This window comes from Dermacentor albipictus, chromosome 1 (genome assembly GCF_038994185.2).
Source record: "Dermacentor albipictus isolate Rhodes 1998 colony chromosome 1, USDA_Dalb.pri_finalv2, whole genome shotgun sequence".
In the NCBI taxonomy this organism is placed as follows: domain Eukaryota; kingdom Metazoa; phylum Arthropoda; class Arachnida; order Ixodida; family Ixodidae; genus Dermacentor; species Dermacentor albipictus.
Window position 1 is genome coordinate 407,164,371 of NC_091821.1, and position 20,433 is coordinate 407,184,803.

Sequence of the window (20,433 nt, forward strand, 5' to 3'; positions counted from 1 at the left end):
AACCAGAGTGCATGGGTCAAGGTGTGAGTAACTATAATCACACCTATACCACCAATTCTCATCACTCCTCATACACCTCTATTTTTGCTCTTCCCCTTATCTCTGAGCAGAGTAGCAGGCTAGGTAACCTCTCTACCATTTTCACAGTAAATTATTTTCTCTGTCTCTGAAGCATGCTTTAACACTCATTCCGCAGTCCTTACTGACATCATTCCAAGAAAGTTTGTTGATACTTTCGACAAGTTGGGACTCATTCTGCATCAACATACAGATTTTAATGAATTTAGTGCACATTGGCCAATGAGATAACCATTCATTTCTTAGGTTCTTGCCTTCCATGACAATATCTGCCCATTTATTCCTTATGCTAACCCTTCCTCTTGTTACCAGGGTTAATAGTCATTTCCTTTTTACTGACGTAGCTCTCATCTTTTCTCCTCATCACATGATCCAACATACTCACCCCAGCATTCCACCTGGAATCTTTGCTGGAACATCTGTGATTCTTGGCTACCCTCAGGCGACATGTTTCAAAACTCTTATTTTTCGCTGTCACATCCACATGGCCTGTGTCAACACCCTCATTTTAGCCACATGTATCTTCTTAAAGTTACAACTTTTTCATCAAAATAATTTCAGTTCCGTACAGCACTAATGGTTTTGCCACAGTTTTGTATACTTTTTTAAACTTGGCTGCCATTTTCTTGTTGCACAGAGCTTCTAAGACATCCCTCTATCCAACCTGTGTTGTTAGTTACCTTGAACTCAGATACCTGAGATGAGTTTTCCTTTTAATCACTGTGTTGTCTTGTCCAACTTACGCCTTCGTCGCAGTGATTTCTCAAGCTGAAAGCCATGTATTTGGTAGTGCATTGGCTAATCCTCAAGACCATGTTCCTCTGAAATCTACTTCAGCTTCAATTCACTTTATTTTGACATTTGTTGCACTAACAACATTGCTTTGTGCAAAGAATTCCAAGGTGCTTGATCTATACAATGCTTCGTCAGAACAATTAGCACCCTGTTAAACAGAAAATGGTTTAGTAGAAACCTTCAGTCAAGCTCCCCGCACATTAAAGGGATGAAAGTTGTCCAAAGATGCCTCTCGAGACCATGATATGGTGCTGGTGGAGACATGTCTCAATATGATAGAAATAAGCATGATTTCAGTCCCTTTCAACCGTTTAATCCTTTCAGTGTCACTGACGTACCGGTATGTTTCCGCATTTTTGTCCCGTCATGTTACTGACGTACCAATACATTCCCCGCTCTCCCCAATCAAATGTGCGCAGTAACACAAAGTTGGTGTGCTCAGAAGTAGTTCCGCCATCTGTTGTATATATTCCTAGAAGCATGCATCCGCAAATGGGAGAGGTGGCTCCCGGACTTTATGCACTGTGAACCGCTACAGTGGCACCGTTTCATTAAAATATTCACAGCGCAGCACAAAGCTATCTGTTGTGCATGCTTCTATCACCTGTTATATGTTTACAGAAGGTGTTTATTTTTTATTTTTTAAATTTTGTGATGGCCGCGCTATTGCGGAAGCGTGCGTTTCAGAATGAAACTAGGTACTATGAGTGCATTTGCCATTATCTGCGTCATCTTTTTTTCCCTTCTGCATACGCAAAAATAAACTGTTGTGTTCATTTTATAATACAGTTAAACCTCGATATAATGAAGTCAGCAAAACTGGAAATTTGCTTCATTATATTGAAATTAAATCTTTTGTGCAAGAAAGTGCAGTCACAGATGGATTTTTCTTGCATGGATGGGGCCATAATATTTTCCAAATTATCGGGCAATCGGAAAAAGCAAACTTCAATGGGAAAAAAAAAAACTCATGTTGTTGTATATGAAAATCAGCAGTGAAAGATAAAATTTTATGCCGCATCAACATGATCTTCACATCGGCAGTAGAAGCAAAGACAGCCGCACTTTTGCATCCATTCCGACCCCGTGGCTAATAGTGTTGTCTGCAGTGGGACGATGCTGTTATGAAAAGCGCTGGTAGTTGGGGAGCGAATGCTATGTCTGTCTCTCATTCAATGCATCTCCAAAACTGGAGGTTACATAACCTCCATTACTAGAAGTATGGGAAGACGGTGCACATGATGCCACGCCATCTCTGCATGCCCATTCTTTGCAGACGCGACAGTTTGCCTCTAAAACAGGGCAGGGCACACAGGCTGCATACGCGCTCAGCTGCACCGACAGCCATGCGCAGCCACAGCTGTGCTAAAAAACGAAAAAGAAAAAAGACATGTGCCAACATACAGCACTCTCTCACGCACGCTTGACTGCATTACCGCGAGCTCGCCCCCCTCCCTTTCCCCTTGCTCACATGGGAAAACAGCGCTCATCAAGCCACCATCCTTCTTGGCTCACCATCACACATGCATTTACTAGCGCCTAAAGCATACAGCACACGGGGGCATTACAGAATTTCATTGCACTAGGACATTATGTGGAACATTGATGCTGCTTCGCTTCAGCGGTCACTCTTGGTCACGTGGCGCGAGATTTGAGAGCTGCGTTCGCAATGAACCGCTTGTATTCAACCATTTCACGATCTCCGTCCATGGAAGTTTCCAGCTATTGTCCCGGTATTCCTTCGTGGCGGCAATGACATTTCCTTATATTGAAATCATGTATAAACATACTTCATTATACTCAGGTTCTAAATACTTGGTGTTCAACTGACAAGAAGTTTATAAAGTTAAATACTGCATTATATTGAGCACTTCGTTGTAGTGATGTTCATTATATCAAGGTTTAATTTGTCAAAGAAAAAACCCCAATACTGGGGTGCATCACTTCTTTAAAGAAACCTGACGCTAAAAGGGTTAAAGGAAGAACTGTATAGTGATGGAGACAAGACGTAGACTAGAAGTATATTTATATGCTACTTACGGAGACGCCAGGGTAAGGCAATATCAATAAGGCAAGATAGTTGAAGGGAGAGACGTCCAAGTGTCCCTTCAAAATTGCCTTCGCACAGTCAAGCTACCTTCATCCTTGCACTCAGCCACTTCATAACAATATTTTCAGGCTGGCAGAGAGAGCTACACAATATGGCATGTAGCAGGTGACAACAAACTATGATGAAACGGTGTAAGAAAATAAGTTCACATGCCATGTCACCTTGCATAGATGCCAACACTACGGACATCCCCACACATGAAAAGGCCTTGACCAAGAGACCTTGCCCACTCTCCGATATGCAAAAATGTCTGAATATTTACACTGCCACATGTACAAACCATGCTCACCTGCGGTGTGCCTGGTGGTGGCTGTGCCGATTGTGCTGCCTTCGAGGTCGAGTGAAAGAACACTCCGAGTCTGAGTGACACCGCTGCGGTGGGTGAACCAGCCGTCTTCGGCGCTGTGACACTTCCTGCCCGGCTGCAAGTTTCATTGTGAGGCATTTTAAAAACTTTTCTATGACAACTGCCGAGCCAAAATGTGACCAATACTGTGTCAGATTACTCTGAAGGTAGGATACTAGTATCCCTTGCTCATTTGCAAAACAGATGTAAAAGTGAAGAAGAAACAACGGTAATGAAAGAAAGGAACGAGAAAAATTTTTATGCTAAAAATTATTGCACAGGCCACAAACATGTTGCTAATTATCAGAAAAACAATATACTACACACCACGGCTGTGTGCTTGGGGCAGCTCCTGGCACTATGTGCTTGCGCACAAGAGAACAAAACACAGATCTTTGGCAGCTCTAACTAAAGGAGCAAGCCAGGTCATTTGCTATGCAGCGGTGAACGAACTATAACTTGCTCAACAATGAATGGTGCATCAATTTCCTGGCTCTTTGTGTCTGTAGTAAAAAAATGCAATACTAGTGGGAAAAAAAACATTCTGCGCAAAACTAAATTAATACCACAAAAGTTTCAGCTCAAGTCCGTACACTTTCATTCAGCTTTTTCTGCAGAATGTTCGAAGTTCACAAGATAAAACATTTGAACGAGCCCAAACAAGCCCACTGGGTCCCCTATGTACCCAGTGTCTGAACATACAGAAAAAATAAAAGGATCAGTTCTCTTTGTATTCAACTTCATAGCGAATCAATGCATTAAGACTGACAGGATGCAAGCTATTTGTGGGGCAATTTGACAGTCACATAAACTTTCCAATTAATGGTGTTGCCATTACTAATCTCGAGCACAGTTCAAGAGAAAGCGCTTCACAAATTAGGCTATGTGTCAATGCACGATGGTGCATCTGAGGGTAAAGTGCTCCAAAGTGCAAATATCTTACAGATTGGTTAAACAAAGGATCCAAAGTGAGCCAGGGCCTTTTCTAATGTTGCATCAAAGCCAAGCTGCTTTCACAAGCTTTGCTTTTACATTTGTCTTCTAAGCATTTTGACAACTTCACAGGGCCACTCGCCAGCTTTGCACAATGAGAAGTAACAAGCGTGGCAATAGTGACATGCTGTGGCAATCATGGCCTTCAACCCTAATGTAGGAGGAGGCAGAGGAGGAAGGTGACTTGCAAGTGCTGATAGCCTCTGCTACTAAAAGGGTAACCTGCCTCCTCACACCGTTGCCTTGCAGCATTTTATTAGTTTCTAACTCTACTAATAGTATTAAGCTCCATTCAAAATTGTGGTGGACTGCTCCTTGAACAAAGACATTTCTGACAGTTCCTGGTAAAGGGCCTTCTGAAAGGGCCCAGCAAAAAGCGTACGATTGCTTCTTAGGTGTCACTGTCACAATGTGGCAATTTCATGCACTGGATACATCAGCATAAATGGAGATGAGACTGTAATGATTGGATAAGGATGTAATGCATCTTACACATAACCTCATACAATAGCATATATGTAACCTTGTGGCCTTACTGTTTCCCCTTTATTGTTAACAAGGCTCCTGGGTGGGGGCTAAAATGTCAAGTTTTAAAGTAAAGCCTTCCTTGCGAACCCTCCCGGACTTTCCCAACTGTGGTTGCTGGATACTGCCGCTATCTTGCCTATTAGATTCAAGGCATGAAAGTGCTGGAAATGTTTAAATAATCTCATAACCAAAATGCACCCTTCATAAGCGCTGGCACAATTGCACACCAAGGTATATTAGACAAACGTTCATTTTGAACTTTTCGGACAATTTTGTTTAACGAGGTGTAGGTTGTGCACCTAAAGAAATGAATTGCCGAACTTACATTCCAGGTTGTTGGTCTCGGGTGCTCCTTCCTCGTCACTGGCACTCAATGTTTGCGATGATGATGCCTCTGCAGATGAATCCCCCAAGGATGACGGTGCTGGTGATGCACCTCTGCTGACCTCGGGTGCTGGAGAGGGGCTGTCCTCTGCAGCTGAAGACGACACCGTGCCACCAGCATCAAACTCAAGATTGGCTGGCTCACTGTTGGCACGGTCAAAGTCACAGGCAGAAAGCTCATCTGCCGGGGCTGGACCTTCTTCATCTGAGTCCAGTGTGTCCAAAACACCACTGAGGTTCTCGAGAGATGATGGACCACCTTCCTGAAGAGACGAATCTTGCTCAGGAGTCGCCAGCGGGGCTGCTCTTGCCGTTGCCCCAGCTGGCTCGCACGTGGTCTGGAGGGCAGCTGGTCGTGTTCTTCTTGGTAGTGTTGGGGGTGGGCTTGCATCTCCAGCAGTCAAAGATGTTGCACTCGAAGAGGCTAGGCTTGCTGAGCTTTCGTCAGAGTCTGCAGGCGCCTCTTCAACATCCGCCGTGAGACCAGCCCCTTCCTCTCGATGCCTGGCATGTTTCCACGATGAAGAGGTTGTCTCTTCTGCTCTTGCGACAACATCCAAAGCTCGTGATCGTTCGAGAGGCCTGTGGTGGTGATGCCGCTTGGGACCCTTCTGCTTTGGGGGTAGTGGTGGTGGCTGATCAATCGAAGCAGCTAGCCTCGGTGCCACTGCCTCCTGTTGCATCATGTACTCCATGTTTGCAAAGGAGGAGGATGCCGGTGCAGCACCTGCTGTGGCAGGTGGCCTAGGCGTCTGGGATAGTCGCCTCACTACTGCCTGTGGAGCTGCAGGGGAGTGCAGGCCATGTTCACTATTTGAACGGACACTACGCCGCGCTGCAGGTTGAGAGGAATCTCTCCTCGGAGTTGGCTCTGGATCACCCGCGGAGGAAGTTGAAGAAGAAGATGATGATGAGGTGGGTGGCGGTGCTACAATGCCACTTCCATTTGGCAGAGAGGTGGTCCTGGCTGTCAAGGGTGGATGGTGTGGCGTTGATGCGGGTGGTGGAGGGACATCTGATGAAGGAGGCGGGCTTGAGGGGCACGGCTCTGGAGGCACATCCGACACGTAGATTGGGTTGTGGACCTGTCGAATGTGGGTCCACGGGTCTACTGCAAAATAGAACAAGTCAGTGAGCATAGAGGATGGAATGGAGGTAACCCTTGTGAACTGGGCAAAAGCACTCTTCTGACTAACCTGGGCCGTGCTCCAGAACAAATGTAAAGAAAAGCTCCCCTGTGACATGGTCTGAAGGTGTCTTGTTAGCAAGAGAGAAACTCATCTCCACAGGAACACCCCTAAAGAAACAAGAGATAGAAAAAAAGAAAACATTACTCCAACAAAATATTAAGGCAATGTAAAGTTGCTGTTGGCAGAATGCCTACTTATTAGAGAGGTCCATAAATATTACCGTATTTATCATTTTACCATTAAGCAGTATATATGATTTAATGCACACTACTGTTGTGCAATCACAGGCATAGGCTCAATTATACCGTTCCTACTTGGTGTAATGCACAATCTACAAGTTCAATCTACAACAATAATGGATACACACGTCCTATATGAAAGAAAGTTCTTGATACCTGAGGCCACTAATAAGGCCACTTATACTCTCAGGAGCCAGCAGGAAAGGCAAGCAAGGCACAGTACACGAGGCAGCACCTACAAGACATGCAACCACTCACCCAGTGCAGCGGTCCAGGAGGTCCCACACACGTACAGCAAGCCGACCTAAAAAGCGGCCGATGATTGGCCTGCTGCGGGCAAACTTGTCCTTGACCTCAAACTCCAGTACGTCAGACGGGTAGCCAATAAACTCGTACTGGCCAGGCCATGAAGGGTGCACAGTAGATTCGGCCGCACCCGTGCGACAGATTTGGCCATGGTGTGGAAGCAGCAAGACGCCATCCCCCAAACCAGGCTGGACACCCATCTTAACATATGGATCAGGATTAAAAAACATCCCTTTCTTGAGATTTCGAGCATGGAGGTCTGCAGAGAGAAAAGAAGCAACAAGTGCTATCAGCACAATCTCACACTTTTGAATACAAGGTTTCCCTAAACCCAGGTAAGAAAGCAATAGGAACACATTTACCAAAACCATTCTTAAATTATTCACAAGCCACATCTAGTTTTCATGCATACACCAGCATGACTTCCAACATATGGCTCAAAGCCATTTTAGCCAAGTTTCAAGAAATTATGCTGAATGATTTCCATGCCACTGTGCTCATGAAAGCTGTGGAGCTATAGTTTCAAATAAATGTGCACAGTAATTTGTAGTGGCACGCATCTACAAAATTACACATACACTTGAGCTTTAGCCTGTCAAGAGGCCCAGCATGAGAGTTTGTGTCGGTGCTTGTGCGCGCATTTGAAACATTCCTACGCTTGCTGAATGCTCCTATCTGTTGATGCCAGGTTACAGCACAGGCTGTTTTAATGACATCAGAGTGGTGCAGCACCCTTCAAAGAGTGGTTAGGCCTTCTGCTGGGAATTGAGAACAGTTCCTGAAGCAGAAAGCAAAATTATGCAAACACCTTGCACCACATGATGCTCACATTGAAATTGAAACCAAATTTGTGAAACCAGTTGTTTAAATGTACTTCACAGTAGCAGTGAAAGGCAATGACACAAAGGCTCGTTCACAACAGTTCTGCAAGGAAAGACTCTTGATATGTGTGGGAATAAGAGTGGTGTTCACATGACAGGTGAACATAGGAAAATAACTTGATGTGCAAGCAACTTCAGTCATGCGAGTTTGTCCTCTTCAGCTCAAGCACACACACACTGCCAATTGTAGTACATGCTCTACTTCTGAGCTCAGCATAGATAGAGAGTGAAAATTTGCATGAGCACTCTTCATGCTTGTGAGAAAGGGTGACTATACCATCCGAGATAATCAAAGTGCAGAGAAAATCAGGATAGATATCATTGTGCAGTCAGTATTAGCCTTTTCTAAGACAGTGATTCCTACAGCATTGTTCTGCTGCAGCTATTATTCTTGCTATGGAGATCATATGGTCACCCTACCCATTCTGCTGAAGCAAGCAGACATCGCAGTCGTGTAGGTTACCCAATGGTGACAATACTTACTGGTCAAATAAAACTTGACCATCTCCATTGGTATCTGCTGCGAAGAGTAGCCCACCAAAACATCAGAGCCATGGCCATTCTGGAAAAAGGTATTTAAGATAGTATAACGTCAAGAACATTAACAACAGCAGAAATGATTTACCAAAACTACTTTCTGGAAGAACCAAGTCACAATGCACGCCATTATTATCATTCTCTCACTGAAGTACAATGGTCAAGGGGGATTCCCACAACACAGTGGTGTAAAATTTAAACGTGAGCTGGCATGTGCACTCTAGTGCTTCACCAATTCTTTATTGCCAGTGAGTGCTGCACAAATCTCACAACGTTGCCAATCCATATGCACATGAAGCATGATATGACTGGGATGCACCAAACGACATCAGTGCATAAAGGCATTGTAGACTAGCTATCTAGACACAATTTCATGCCGCTGAGGCAAGTCATGCTTGGTTTACAAAGCAAATTGCGACTTGGCCCATTCTGTTCATTTAGCCTTTACAGAAAGAAATAAATATCCATGTTTAAAGCATTAGAATAGGTCACTGTGTTTAGGTAGCTAGTTGTCTACAGGGTTCAAGTAACAAGGAATTAGAAATGAGCATACAAACAATCGTAGAATAAAATGCATTGGGAAGGATAGAGAGGGAAATGTGCTTGTAAGCTAGATATTTTAAAATGGAATCTGTTTGCATCACTAGATTAGTCTAAGTTGTTTAAAACAGCAGCTAAACAAGTAAAAGAAAGAACGGAAAAGCTATTTCCTGAACAAACAGGACTAAGCATAAGAGTATTAGCACACCTCTACCAAAGCCCGATTCACCTAAAATACCAACACAGACAAATGATAGACATGACATCTTCCAAGTGTATAACCTACCTAAATATTCAAGAAATTTAGAACAAAGTGGGTATGTGACTGTTATACATGTGATCGTTGCCTTCAATTGCAGCTTCAGAGCAATGCAGAGCCCGCTGCCATGAAGAAGTTGCACCTGAACACAAAATTCACTTATAAATGTGTTCTGCATTGCAGTGAAACCCCACACTGCAGACAGAAACAGCATTTAGCTATGATGACTGGATCTTCTGTGCTGACAATCAAACTGGGTTGCTTTCTTGAGGATTCAAACATTTTTTTGTATGCGACTACTAGTATGTGCATGGATTATATGTACGGACTCTTTCTTTCCCTACTCTACATGCTGCAATTGAGTGCAGATTCTTTTTTTTTTTAGGGCATGGTGTAAAGCACGACAATACAGCCATAAACACTAAAGATAAGCAAAGGAAGGAAGAGCTTACCATAACTCCAGTGGTGTCAGCCGACCTGCAGATGGTCACCACTGGGCTCACAGCTCTGAGAGTGCCACTTGTCCCATGGTAGTAGCGAAAGCAAACATTGGTTGTCTCTGCAACAAGCGTGTCTTCAGTGTGAGGACATATTTCATATCCCACCATGTCGCACAACAGCAATGTGTGCAAAAAAGTCAAAGCTTGAGAAAACAATGGTATGCCACAGACAAGACCAACAACATACTGTTGGCATTCATTTTGGGTACAGCATAGTGCATGGAAAACACAGAAATGATCTCTAATTAGACAACCACTCAATCTGATTTGGATGTTATTTGTTGCAATCACAAGAAAAACTCCCATTTTATTTATTGGAAGGAGCAGATGTCTTTGTCTGGTCCCTCAATATCTTAGTGAAAATTGCTTAATAATAATAATGATAATAATGATGATAATAATAATAATAATAATAATAATAATAATAATAATAATAATAATAATAAAGAGTTTGTATGCCATGTTTACAACTCCACATAACTCTACAACAAAAGTTAATACAGCAATTCCATGAACAGCGCACACACAATTCTGCATTAAAAGTGGAATAAGATTATGTACTACACGTAACATAATATCACAGGTAACTTGTGAACTGACTTCTGCAAAACTCACATAACAATGGTACTAACACATCTACCATGTTTATCTTATGCACCCTAAATGTGCAATCATCAGGTGCAGTACCCATTTCATAGTTGTAAACAGGCTATCACAATTTTCTTAGATTTAAATTTCTGAATGAACAATAGCCGATCTTTAGTATGCAGCCGACTTCATTCCAATCCAGTCATCAGTTGCCTAGAGAGATATTTACTGCATTTCACACTAACGTGAGTTGAGGCGTCAGAGTTTGAACGAAACTAAATCAATCCTCTTAAGTGCTTTTAATTGCTGCAGTCACAGTATGTGCAAATCACAGTTTTACATAAAGCACAGGATAACCAAATTATCATTAGCACAACTTCTGACAATTCTGAGCTGCCAAGCAGTTCCTGCGTATAAGTCTCAATTTGAATGAATGAATGTCCCACCTTCAACAAATGCATCTTTGCAGTCTATGTTCCACAGGACCTGGCCTTTTGCAGTGTTACTTGGGCACCGTTTGTTTTTGTGCTCCAGAAAACGAAGTGGATCTGTTTCATCTAAAGGTGTCCAAAAGCAAAAAGAAAAAGAGAGAAAAAAGAAAGAATGATCATACAACTGACAAACATATTGCAATAAAACTGTGCATTTTTTTGCCCTTGCAGCAACTTTAATAATGTTGACCCTAACTAGCCATGAACAAAATGTCCTGCAGAAGCCTATATTTAGAGAGCCGTAGGGCACTGCGCTGTTCTTCAGCTATGCAGTGCATAATTCAAGCGGCAATAATACAGGAGATCAAAGCAGTCAGCAGGTAACAAACGTGGTCTATCGAATCACCGCACAAGTGGGAAAGGCCTGATTTATGCCAGCAGTTTCTAATTGTAGCTGGTGTTGTTATCCACCAGAAGCCTCGAAATCATTCAACTGAAATATTTGTTAAGAAATTCGTTTAACTGAGAGATTTTTGGATAGAATGCATAGAAAAACTGCCGGGGATTTTCTAAGAATGTGTTATTCTGAAATATTTCTTAAAGCAGCGTTTACAGAACTGAGCATTTACTGCACACGCACGCACGTGCGCATGCACACACACACACACACATATAAATCGTAATGGTAACGAAGAACACCGTAAGTGAAAGTAGAGGAAGAGAAGGGCAAGCAGAAAGATAAGAGAAGTAGTGGGTGATGGGAATAGCTGGTTTTGGAACGGCTGAGATTTGGGTGTGTTGTGTACCACTTGGAACCCATTCAAGGTGCCGGACTCCCGTTACATTTTGGTGGCAGTGGTCATGTTAACCCACAGCAATTATATATATATATGGAGGTTGCACACCATGCAAAGACAAGCTCCTAGCGCTCCCTGGACAAGAATGCTTTAACGGGGATGCATGTTATTGCATTGCCAAAACAACAGTTTGCTTAATTTCTGACAAAAGTTCTTCATTGCTAAGGCATGCAGCCACTTCGCATCAAATTATGCTGTCATCCTTATGCTATTTTTAAAAATGATATTAAAAAAAACGAAAATTTTGTTTACGAATTGATGCATTTATATAATGGATGTCGATGACCTAGCTGATACATCACTTGGAAAAATGAACGCTGAAAACAGGGCCAAACAAAAACAAGACAGCGCACTACTGTGTGTCTTCTTGTTTGCGGACCAAACGTGTTGCAGCCCTGGAAACAGTGAAGATAACTGTCTTTTCCAGCCAGATCTTTTAGTGAGTGGTACGGCGATGGCTAAGTGCGGAAGAGGGCGGGCATTATTTTTGCAAGACGCCTATCACTCAGCAGCACTTCTGGCATAAGTGGGCATGCTATATTGTTCTAGATTTAAAAATACAGGAACGAAGCTTTGCGATATAGAACTTCGATAGTACCGTATGATGCAAGTTTCACTCACTTTCAGTGACCTGTTGCCCTACTTGCTTGAAGAGATCTTTGGAAGTAACTCGTGATCACGATGTAGTAGTCATCACCCAATGCATATTTTTTATTTGATGACACCGGGAACTGATGAGGCAGACAATCTGAAGCAGGACTGCTTCCTGTTTAGAAGCCTTAGTGAAAATTACGGCATCCGTAGTTCAGAGTAAAATAAGGGCCAGTAGCTCCGAGAGAATTGAAAGTGTCATGTCTTCCGACGCCTGCCTATTCTGGACATGGGCTCTCCGCAGCAAGCAGCACGTGTTACGATGGGGTAGGTGAGCCACAGCTAGGCGACTGGCCACGGCTGTCTGGTGTTGAGTGATCGTGCAGTGACGAGACGCTCTTCTCGACACCTTTTATGTGCATCCTCTCCCCCTCTTCTCACATCCATCACCCAACTCCCCTTCTTAAAATTATTTTCCTTTAGTCACTGTCGGCACTCTTCAGCTTTCACTGGGTTGTTGAATGCACGGCGGCCCCTAAACTTCCTATAATTCAGTTTCAGTGTGGACATGAGGCAATTGACCTACCTGCCCGCCCAACTGTTTGTTGTGCCGGTTTCTTAGCTTACGTGGCCTAGCACCCCTATCCTTGATATACTTTGCTGCACACAAATTAGCTTTCTGTAAGTTTTTTCTTTCTTGTGCCAGTTTTCGCCCTGTTTTCGTTATTAACAGCGTATACAAACTAGATTAATGTAGTGAAAATCAGAGAAAAAAAAATGAAAACAAAATGGGAGTGTGCTTATTATGCGTTTCCTAAACAAGCAAGTCACAATATTTTCAGAATGATTTTCTTCAGCATAGCGTGGTTGATGATTTGGTCAAGTACCAGAACTGAGAAGCTCTCCGACAGCATGAAGGCCTGGCGGGGAGCAGCAATGCCCCCAAGTTTTATCTGTGTGTCGAATTTTTAGCACTGATCCCCCCTCAGCAGTTATGGCTAACACGATCTGATCCGAAATGAGGTAGAGGTGTAGGGGGCTGCAGTGTTCTGCCCATTGGAGAGGCGATCAACCGCTTCCCCCCTCCCCCCCATCCCAGCCAACAAATCACCACTGCTCTCAGCTTGCTTTCACATTCGAGCTTTCCCTTTCATCCATGTCACTCTCTCGGAGCCCACTTACTGAAACTTTTTCTTCCGTGGGAAAGCGGGAAGGACTCCGTAAGAACATTTCGGGAGGGGCGGGGGCAGTCTGGCTACGCCAATGAATACCAGTCACTAACATTTTCTGAGCAAACCAGGAGATCGAAATAGCTTAATTTATGCTTTCATACAGCTTCCTACACCTTGCTGGTTTCCACAGAACTAATTTGCCGTCAGCCTGTACGTAGTGTATTGGCGGCGAGGAGTTACGGAGTCACCCTCTATCGGAAGCGCCTCGCTGGCGTAGTATGAGGGATCACGTGGCGCGCTCCTCATAGGTTTTGCTGTCAGCGCTCACTGAAAACACCACGCGCGAGCTCTCCCGGACATTGCTGTAAGTACTTTCGAAACGAGAGAAGTTTCTTACTGTCTAAATAATAATCTTGGTCAAACTGAAAGCACACAATCGTTTACAGCCGCTATCTCTTCACCGAATACGTACAGTGAACGCCACTGCGCGCGGTCGCCGCAATGGAGTCTCCCGAACCGGCTTCTTGCGTGAAAGGTAGGTAAACGCTGAGAGCAAACTATGTGAAATATGTTCTTATAGTGTTTGTATAACTAAACGGAGCGTAATAGAACGAAGCCTCAATGCAGCGATCGCGCAGAATCGCAGCGACCGACTGCGCGTCTGCATGCTTGTCCGCGCACTGTTTCGCTTTCTGCGCGCGCGCGTTTTCGCACCGTGCCGTGAGCTTAAGGCCGCAGAATATGAGCATTTGACAGTATACAAGCAACCATTGTTGCGTGGGCGCTATCAGAGCTGTTCAAAAATAATTTCATTGTAGAGACTTCGACGCCTACGGGACTGTGATGTGCCGTCGCGACGATTCAATCTTTTTTTCTTCTAAATTCTTTAACTTTCAATACTATTTCTCGAGTTGCGTCGCACTGTATGTTTATCGGCATTCTCAGCGTGCAATTTCCCGCTGCTCCTTTTTTGTAATCCAGTGCATTAATTCATAACACAAACATGACCATATGCCATGCTTTCTTTAAATGTGCTTCTTACCGCTGCCTTTCCACTCCACTGAACTTGCCAGTATCTATAGCATCGACAAGTTGATAGACCAAACCATCATGACATTAGTCGGGCAGCGGACTGGGGCGAGCGTCTCAGTGCGCGTTTTCAGAACATCGCAGACCGGGCGCCGTAGCAGAAATCTTCCTCGCGTCTGTGCTTGCTGCATACCCGAGTTGTAGCCGATGACTGTTTGCCGGTTTTATGTTTCGCGAGCCAAGCTTCACGCAGCTTCTTGTCCTGCGGCTACGTGTGAATAAGGCTGACACCGGCCTCCGTTACGTGCGTCAGGCCCTGCGGCACCGAGCAGTAGCCTACCATGTTGCGCGCCTTCAAAGGCAGCCACTACCTATTGTAGTGCTTTCAAGCGTTGTAAAGGAGACACTCGAAGCGTGAAAATTTCGCCACTAAATGAAAACCGCAGCGTACGAGGAAATTTAAGCTCGTTTTCAGCTCGCTTCGGCGCGCCCGAAGCAGCCGACGCGGCCGCTGTGTCCACGTGATCCCTCCTAGCACGTCACGCCGACGGTGGCGCCAGCTTTTCCAGTGGTGGAGCTCGAGGCCAATAGTAAAGAAAAAAGAAAAAGGAAGAAGGAAAGAGAGAAAGGCTTGATCTGACAACACTAGCATCGGTTCTAAACAAGAACGAAGAAAGAAAAAAAAAAAACGGCCAAACGCGCTCGCGTCCGCCGTACCGGTCCGGTAGAGCCCGATCCAGTCGTCGGGGGACACCTCCTCGCGGACGTCCCAGCTGACCAGCAGCGGGGGCTCGCTGGGCGCCAGCACGTACCGGGTGCGCGACACGCTCAGGCTGGAGCGTCCCTGGAGCGCGGGCAGCCGGCGCGGCGGCACGCCGGGCGCTGCCTCGGCGGGCGCCGGCGGCGGCGGCGGCGACGAGCTGCGCCGCCGAGGCACGGGCGGCTGCTGCGCGCCGCCGCCGCCAACCAGCCGCAGCCCGTGCACGGGCGGGCTGGCGATCATGCCACGGGGGCCCCGCCGCCCACGGTGGTCACCCGCATGGGCGGCGGCGGCGGCGACCACCACCACAGGGGCTGCAACGGTTGTCGGGGTTATTTGAAAGCTTCTTTTATTTCGTTTAAGAAAAGCCACTTAACACGCATTTCCACCTTCGCGAGTCTTTTCCGCACATTTAAAGAACCCGGCAACCTGCGCCTCGGGACGCCGTAACTTGTTCAAATTGAAGAAATAAGCCGCTCAAAACCTCGGCAGCTAAAAGCGAGTTCTTTTTTAAGTCTCGCTGCTTATAAAAACAAACGACGGGCATCCGACAGGCATAGAATAGTCAGGCCAGTGAGCCCCTACCTTGCAAGTACTCGGGGAATACTGGCAACTTGGTCATACTGGAGTACACACTCTAAGAAAGATATGTACCCATCTCGTCCCCAAACCCTAACATGCCCTAACCGTCATCTATCTCGCGTGCACTTGGTACTTTCAGGCCCCGAACGACACGCGCGTATCTGGAGCAGCCAATACAAGCGCAGCCTGTATCAGCGTGACATCATGTATGGTGTCATGGTCGTAATCAGCTGGCAGTGGGCGCGCAGTGCTAAGGAAAGCTTGGGCACAAGCTTGTACAAGCTGCAACACGGGCGCTCTTAAACTTTGTACCCTTTGGGGGCTTATCTTGTCCCACAAAAGATACAATATTCTGCCTCAATCGCGTTTCCTTTCTGGCGAACTCCGCCCTTACTGCTTTCGTTTCGAGAATGCCATGTCACGCTGATAACGCGCATACCGTTCGTGACCTGGAAGTACGGGGCTCGCAGCGTTAAGGAAAGGAAATGAGCGCAACACAGGTGACGATTATCGTTGTGGGACAAGATAATCCCCAAAGGATGCGAACTTCTTTAAGGGTGTGACAGAACGGCGTCATTATGACGATAAACTGTGCATACAGGCAATGACAAATGGCGTCGTATCCCCACCATTTTGCAATGTATTTCGAAACACGATGCATGTGCCAGTGAAGTTAGAAACTGCGAAGTCGGAAGAACACTCATTTCCCGAGTTTTGCGCGAACAGTGAAGTTTAGGATCATTATACCTTGCTGGTGAAGCAGCGCACTGACACGTACGGACACAGTGAAGACAAACAGGAAAAGACGTCACTCGCTACAGTAGCGAGTGTCGTCTTTTCCTGTTTGTCTTCACTGTGTCTGTGTCAGTGCGCTGCTTCACCAGTACGGTATGATGATCACTCACCAACTAGCCCAACTTTCCACTTTGGTGAAGTTTAGGATCGAATAAAATATAGATAGTGCAGACTGCAGGAACTAAGTAAATCAGAACCGAACATCCGAGCACTAGCATTTTTTTTTTAAGTATATATCTACAGATCAGCTCAAGGGATATCCGCAGGTATCGCTTTAACATCGCAGAACTCAAAAACGAGCATGTTGTGTTTGCTAGAATGGTGCGTAGTAGAGCTATACAATTTATTTTTTATTTTTTAATGAACCTATTCGACGCAGCAACTTGTTACAAAATGCTAGCAGTGCTAATTACAGGATCACGAGCGACTCCAAGATTGTTACCAGAGGCTCAAGCATGTTGAAAACCACGGCATAATTAGCCGTTAACGGACGTACGTAGCAATACTGTATAGTAAAAAAAAAATGCGAACGATGCAGACAGCGAGTTATTTTACACAAATCGAATACAGGTCATCATCGACCACAAAACATTCAGTCGATCTGGCGCGTTTCCTTTACAAATCAGTGCGCACCGTAAAAAGTATTATTTCAAATCTTATACGCATCAGTCCTTGCAGCCAGAGCATTCAATATCGCCCTTCCAAATTAAATTCTCGATTAAGTGATAAATAAAAGCTATAAGTTGGAAGCTGGAACACTCACTTATGCTGACATAAGGAGTTCGTAATCGACGAAAAAAAATTTTTTCGAATGTTCGAAATCACCGGTCAAACTGTAACACAAAAGCACGACAAGCAAGATTAGTACGACTCGCTCCGTAGGTACGTTTCCACCAAGTCGGTGGCCACTACCGGTCTGCTTGTCATGATAAGATAACGACTTTGATTTCCCATTCAGGATTTGCCATTCCAACCCATAAACCGTGTTTCATGACCTACTTAATTACTAAATTATTGTAGGAGTTGAGCTCACACTCGCGTTCCAACATAAGCTGAGCTCTGCGAAAGAGGCCGAGCGTAAGTACGTGTTTATTATATTGTTGTCTCAAACGTTTATTAAGCAAAAAGGAAACCAAAGGCGTCTTGCCAATGCACGAGACGTAGAACGCTGTTCAAGAGGAAGGAAGTGCTACCGAAGTGAACAATGGGAGTCACGTGGTTTGCTGCAGCATGCGGAAATGTTGCCAGCATTAGCAGCACCAGTAAGGTCACGCATGATAATGTGCTGTGTGCACTTGACAACTTCCCGTGTTTTCCCAGGCGACGTAACGAAGCTCCTGCCGCGCACTGTATAAAGCGGTTGGTCTGCACTACAGTAACGTTCCCCGCCAGTGCATTTGTTCAAGGCCAGCGGCGTGTTGCGGTCCCCGAAGCCAGACAGCGCAAATTCTCGCTGCGAGACAGGCAAAACCCTTGCGTTGTGCGTATATATAGTAACAGAGCAATTCGTTATAACAAAGTAGCTGCCTCAAATCCATTGCGGGGAAAGATAACCGTTGTTGCCTGTCTAAAGTAGACGGCTGGATTGAGATCACGCGTGGTTTTTAATAAGGTAAAAGCAGCGTTTGCAACTCGGGCTCTACATTGCCCTAATAGCCTATCTCAATAAAAACAATTTGAAGTAAAGCATGACCTCACAGAGACAGGAAAGAGGGCTGAGCGCACATCAGCAAAGCTGCCGGACCACCGTTTCTTTATGCAGGGGGAGGAGTTAGTAATCAGCATGAAAGAGATTGGTAGAGAGATGAAATCAACAAGAACTTTTTTTGCTGGCCGCACCCTGTCAAGTATTAGGCCTTGAATACCTTAACACCGGACAACGCAAGAAAGAGGATAGATGGAATACTATACAAGGTTCAAATTATGTGAAAGTTATTAGGAAGGGGGTACGAGACGTGATGCCATCTATTAAAATTATTTGAGCAATACGGCGCGACACCAGAATTAAACACAGCCGACGTCACAAGCGTGAGTCTACGTTCCGCCGGTTCGGGATGCCAGCCAGCCAGAGTCGGACGACTTTCGCTTTGCCCTCTCGCTACCCCCCCCGTTCGAGGGGGGGGGGGGAGAGGGCAAAGGCGTGCAGCGAAATACCAGTAGCGGGGAAACCTCCTTCTACGCAAAATCCGCCGTTCTGCGAGCACCGGGTGACGAGAAGGTCCCGCACAGGATACGAATGCGAAATGTGGGGCACAAGCGTGCCGTGGTGGAATGGAATGAGTGCGGCTGCGGCGGCGGCCCGTTTCAAGTGAACCGCGCTTCCGCCGTCGCGGGTGCCAATGGTGATCGCCTTCCGGCTGTGAACAAGGTCCCTTCGCCAAGCCAAGCCCGTGGGAAGCGGGGGCGCACGTTTTTTCGTAGCGCGCCGATGGCACGCGATGAAATTCCGCGAGAAAGCGCCTTCTGGAAAATGATCGGGTTCTCCGTTCGTGATCGAGTTGCAAGCGTCGCGCTAACGGGCGAAGGCGCGTCCGTTTATCGTCGTGATCTCGTTCTCTATTGTGCAACCATCATCACCCTCGTACAACTTATGTTCATTGGCGTGGTAAAAACCTAAACAAAGGGGGATCTCAAGTTACCCGCGTCCTGCGTGGGGTCAGCAGAACCCATCCTATACGCCCGCAAGCTTCCTAATCCAATGTAGCTCCACCTAAGCTCTACACCACCATCGACTGTGTCTTGATTCTTGAAAACTGGGCAGTTAAAGACGGCACGAGCGAAAGAAGGTTGACAAGGATGAGCACAGATTCGCAACTGACATTGAAACGAAACGTCACAAAATATATAGGCTGGAATCAACATCGTACATAGAGCAGCTGGTAAATTTTGAACGGAGTAAAGCGATGATCACCAAGACTTAATTTAACTTGCCCAGCTGTCGACACTTTCAACTGTGTTTCCATTTTATTGACACCCGTTCTATTATTGCCCGAACAAATAACCAGCTTGCCTGCTCCAAGCATGGCAGGAACAACCCAAGCTCCGCTACTTTTTCCCAATCTGCACTATGGAATATAGACGCGGCCGTGTCATTAGAGAGTTTTAGCCCAGCGGGTTTACGGCCAGCGGAGCGGAGCGGTCTCCACCGTTGCGCCAGCGGAGCGGCGCGCGAAAAAAGAATTTTAGCCCAGCGGATCACCCGCTCGAGCGGGGTAAAGAGCGGGGAGCTCTGCTGCCCCACCTAGTGGTTCGAATAGGAATTACTGAGAAATGAAATTGAATTACGCTTGCTTTTATTATGCAAGAAATGTTGAATAAAGATATATTACATGTTCTCAGTGCATTATTTGTTAATAATGTACTGAGTATTAATGTACGGGTCAGCGCGGCAGTCGCCGTCTTCGATGCAGAACTGCCGGCGTTCATGTTCGCGGCTGCCGTCTTGCATTTCCCATACACGCCCGCGCGCCCTTACGCACGCTCGCGCGCTGCGTATACGCTCCGCTGGGGAGTGCTTTCCAGCGGGCGTAAACGCTGCTCCGTAAAACCGCTGGCCGCCTCAGCGTGGTGCGCATGCGCAGTCGCGTCTCCGCTCGCCCGCTCCGCTCCGCTGGCCGTAAACCCGCTGGGCTAAAACTCTCTATTTAGAGATCGAACAAGGGTGGTGTACATCATCACATGCTTGGTCCAGATGACTGAAAGTGAATGCAGCGCGTTCATTCGCTCTTGAGCGTCCGCGCAAACTACTTTAGGAGCTCATGCGCGCAAGTGCGACGTGCACGAGAACGCGAGCGACAGCACGTGAATTCTGAGCGAGTGCATATGCTTATCATACTGGCGAGTAAGAACGCGTGCCTATCCGCAAATTTTGCTCCACCACAGTCCACGATTGCCTCCTCGGTCGCCAACGAGACAACGTGAATGCACGGCTCTCTGTCGCCG

At 45.9% G+C, this 20,433-nt stretch overlaps 1 protein-coding gene across 4 annotated transcripts in view; it reads right to left on the reverse strand.

The window, feature by feature from the left end:
• Nucleotides 1–20,433, reverse strand: part of LOC139054700 (E3 ubiquitin-protein ligase HECW2-like) — a 68,011-nt gene that overhangs the window by 40,078 nt on the left and 7,500 nt on the right. For 2 of the 4 annotated variants that reach the window (XM_070532154.1, XM_070532155.1), the window contains exons 2-9: nt 15,072–15,428; nt 10,721–10,831; nt 9,639–9,745; nt 8,334–8,412; nt 6,922–7,228; nt 6,431–6,531; nt 5,176–6,345; nt 3,273–3,405 (exon numbers count right to left, since the gene is read on the reverse strand). In XM_070532154.1, the coding sequence (XP_070388255.1) occupies nt 3,273–3,405; nt 5,176–6,345; nt 6,431–6,531; nt 6,922–7,228; nt 8,334–8,412; nt 9,639–9,745; nt 10,721–10,831; nt 15,072–15,357 (2,294 nt within the window). In that variant the 5' untranslated portion in view covers nt 15,358–15,428. Of the gene's footprint in view, nt 1–3,272; nt 3,406–5,175; nt 6,346–6,430; nt 6,532–6,921; nt 7,229–8,333; nt 8,413–9,638; nt 9,746–10,720; nt 10,832–15,071; nt 15,429–15,699; nt 15,851–20,433 lie in introns of those variants that run through there. The other 2 variants (XM_070532153.1, XM_070532152.1) reach the window with 2 other exon arrangements.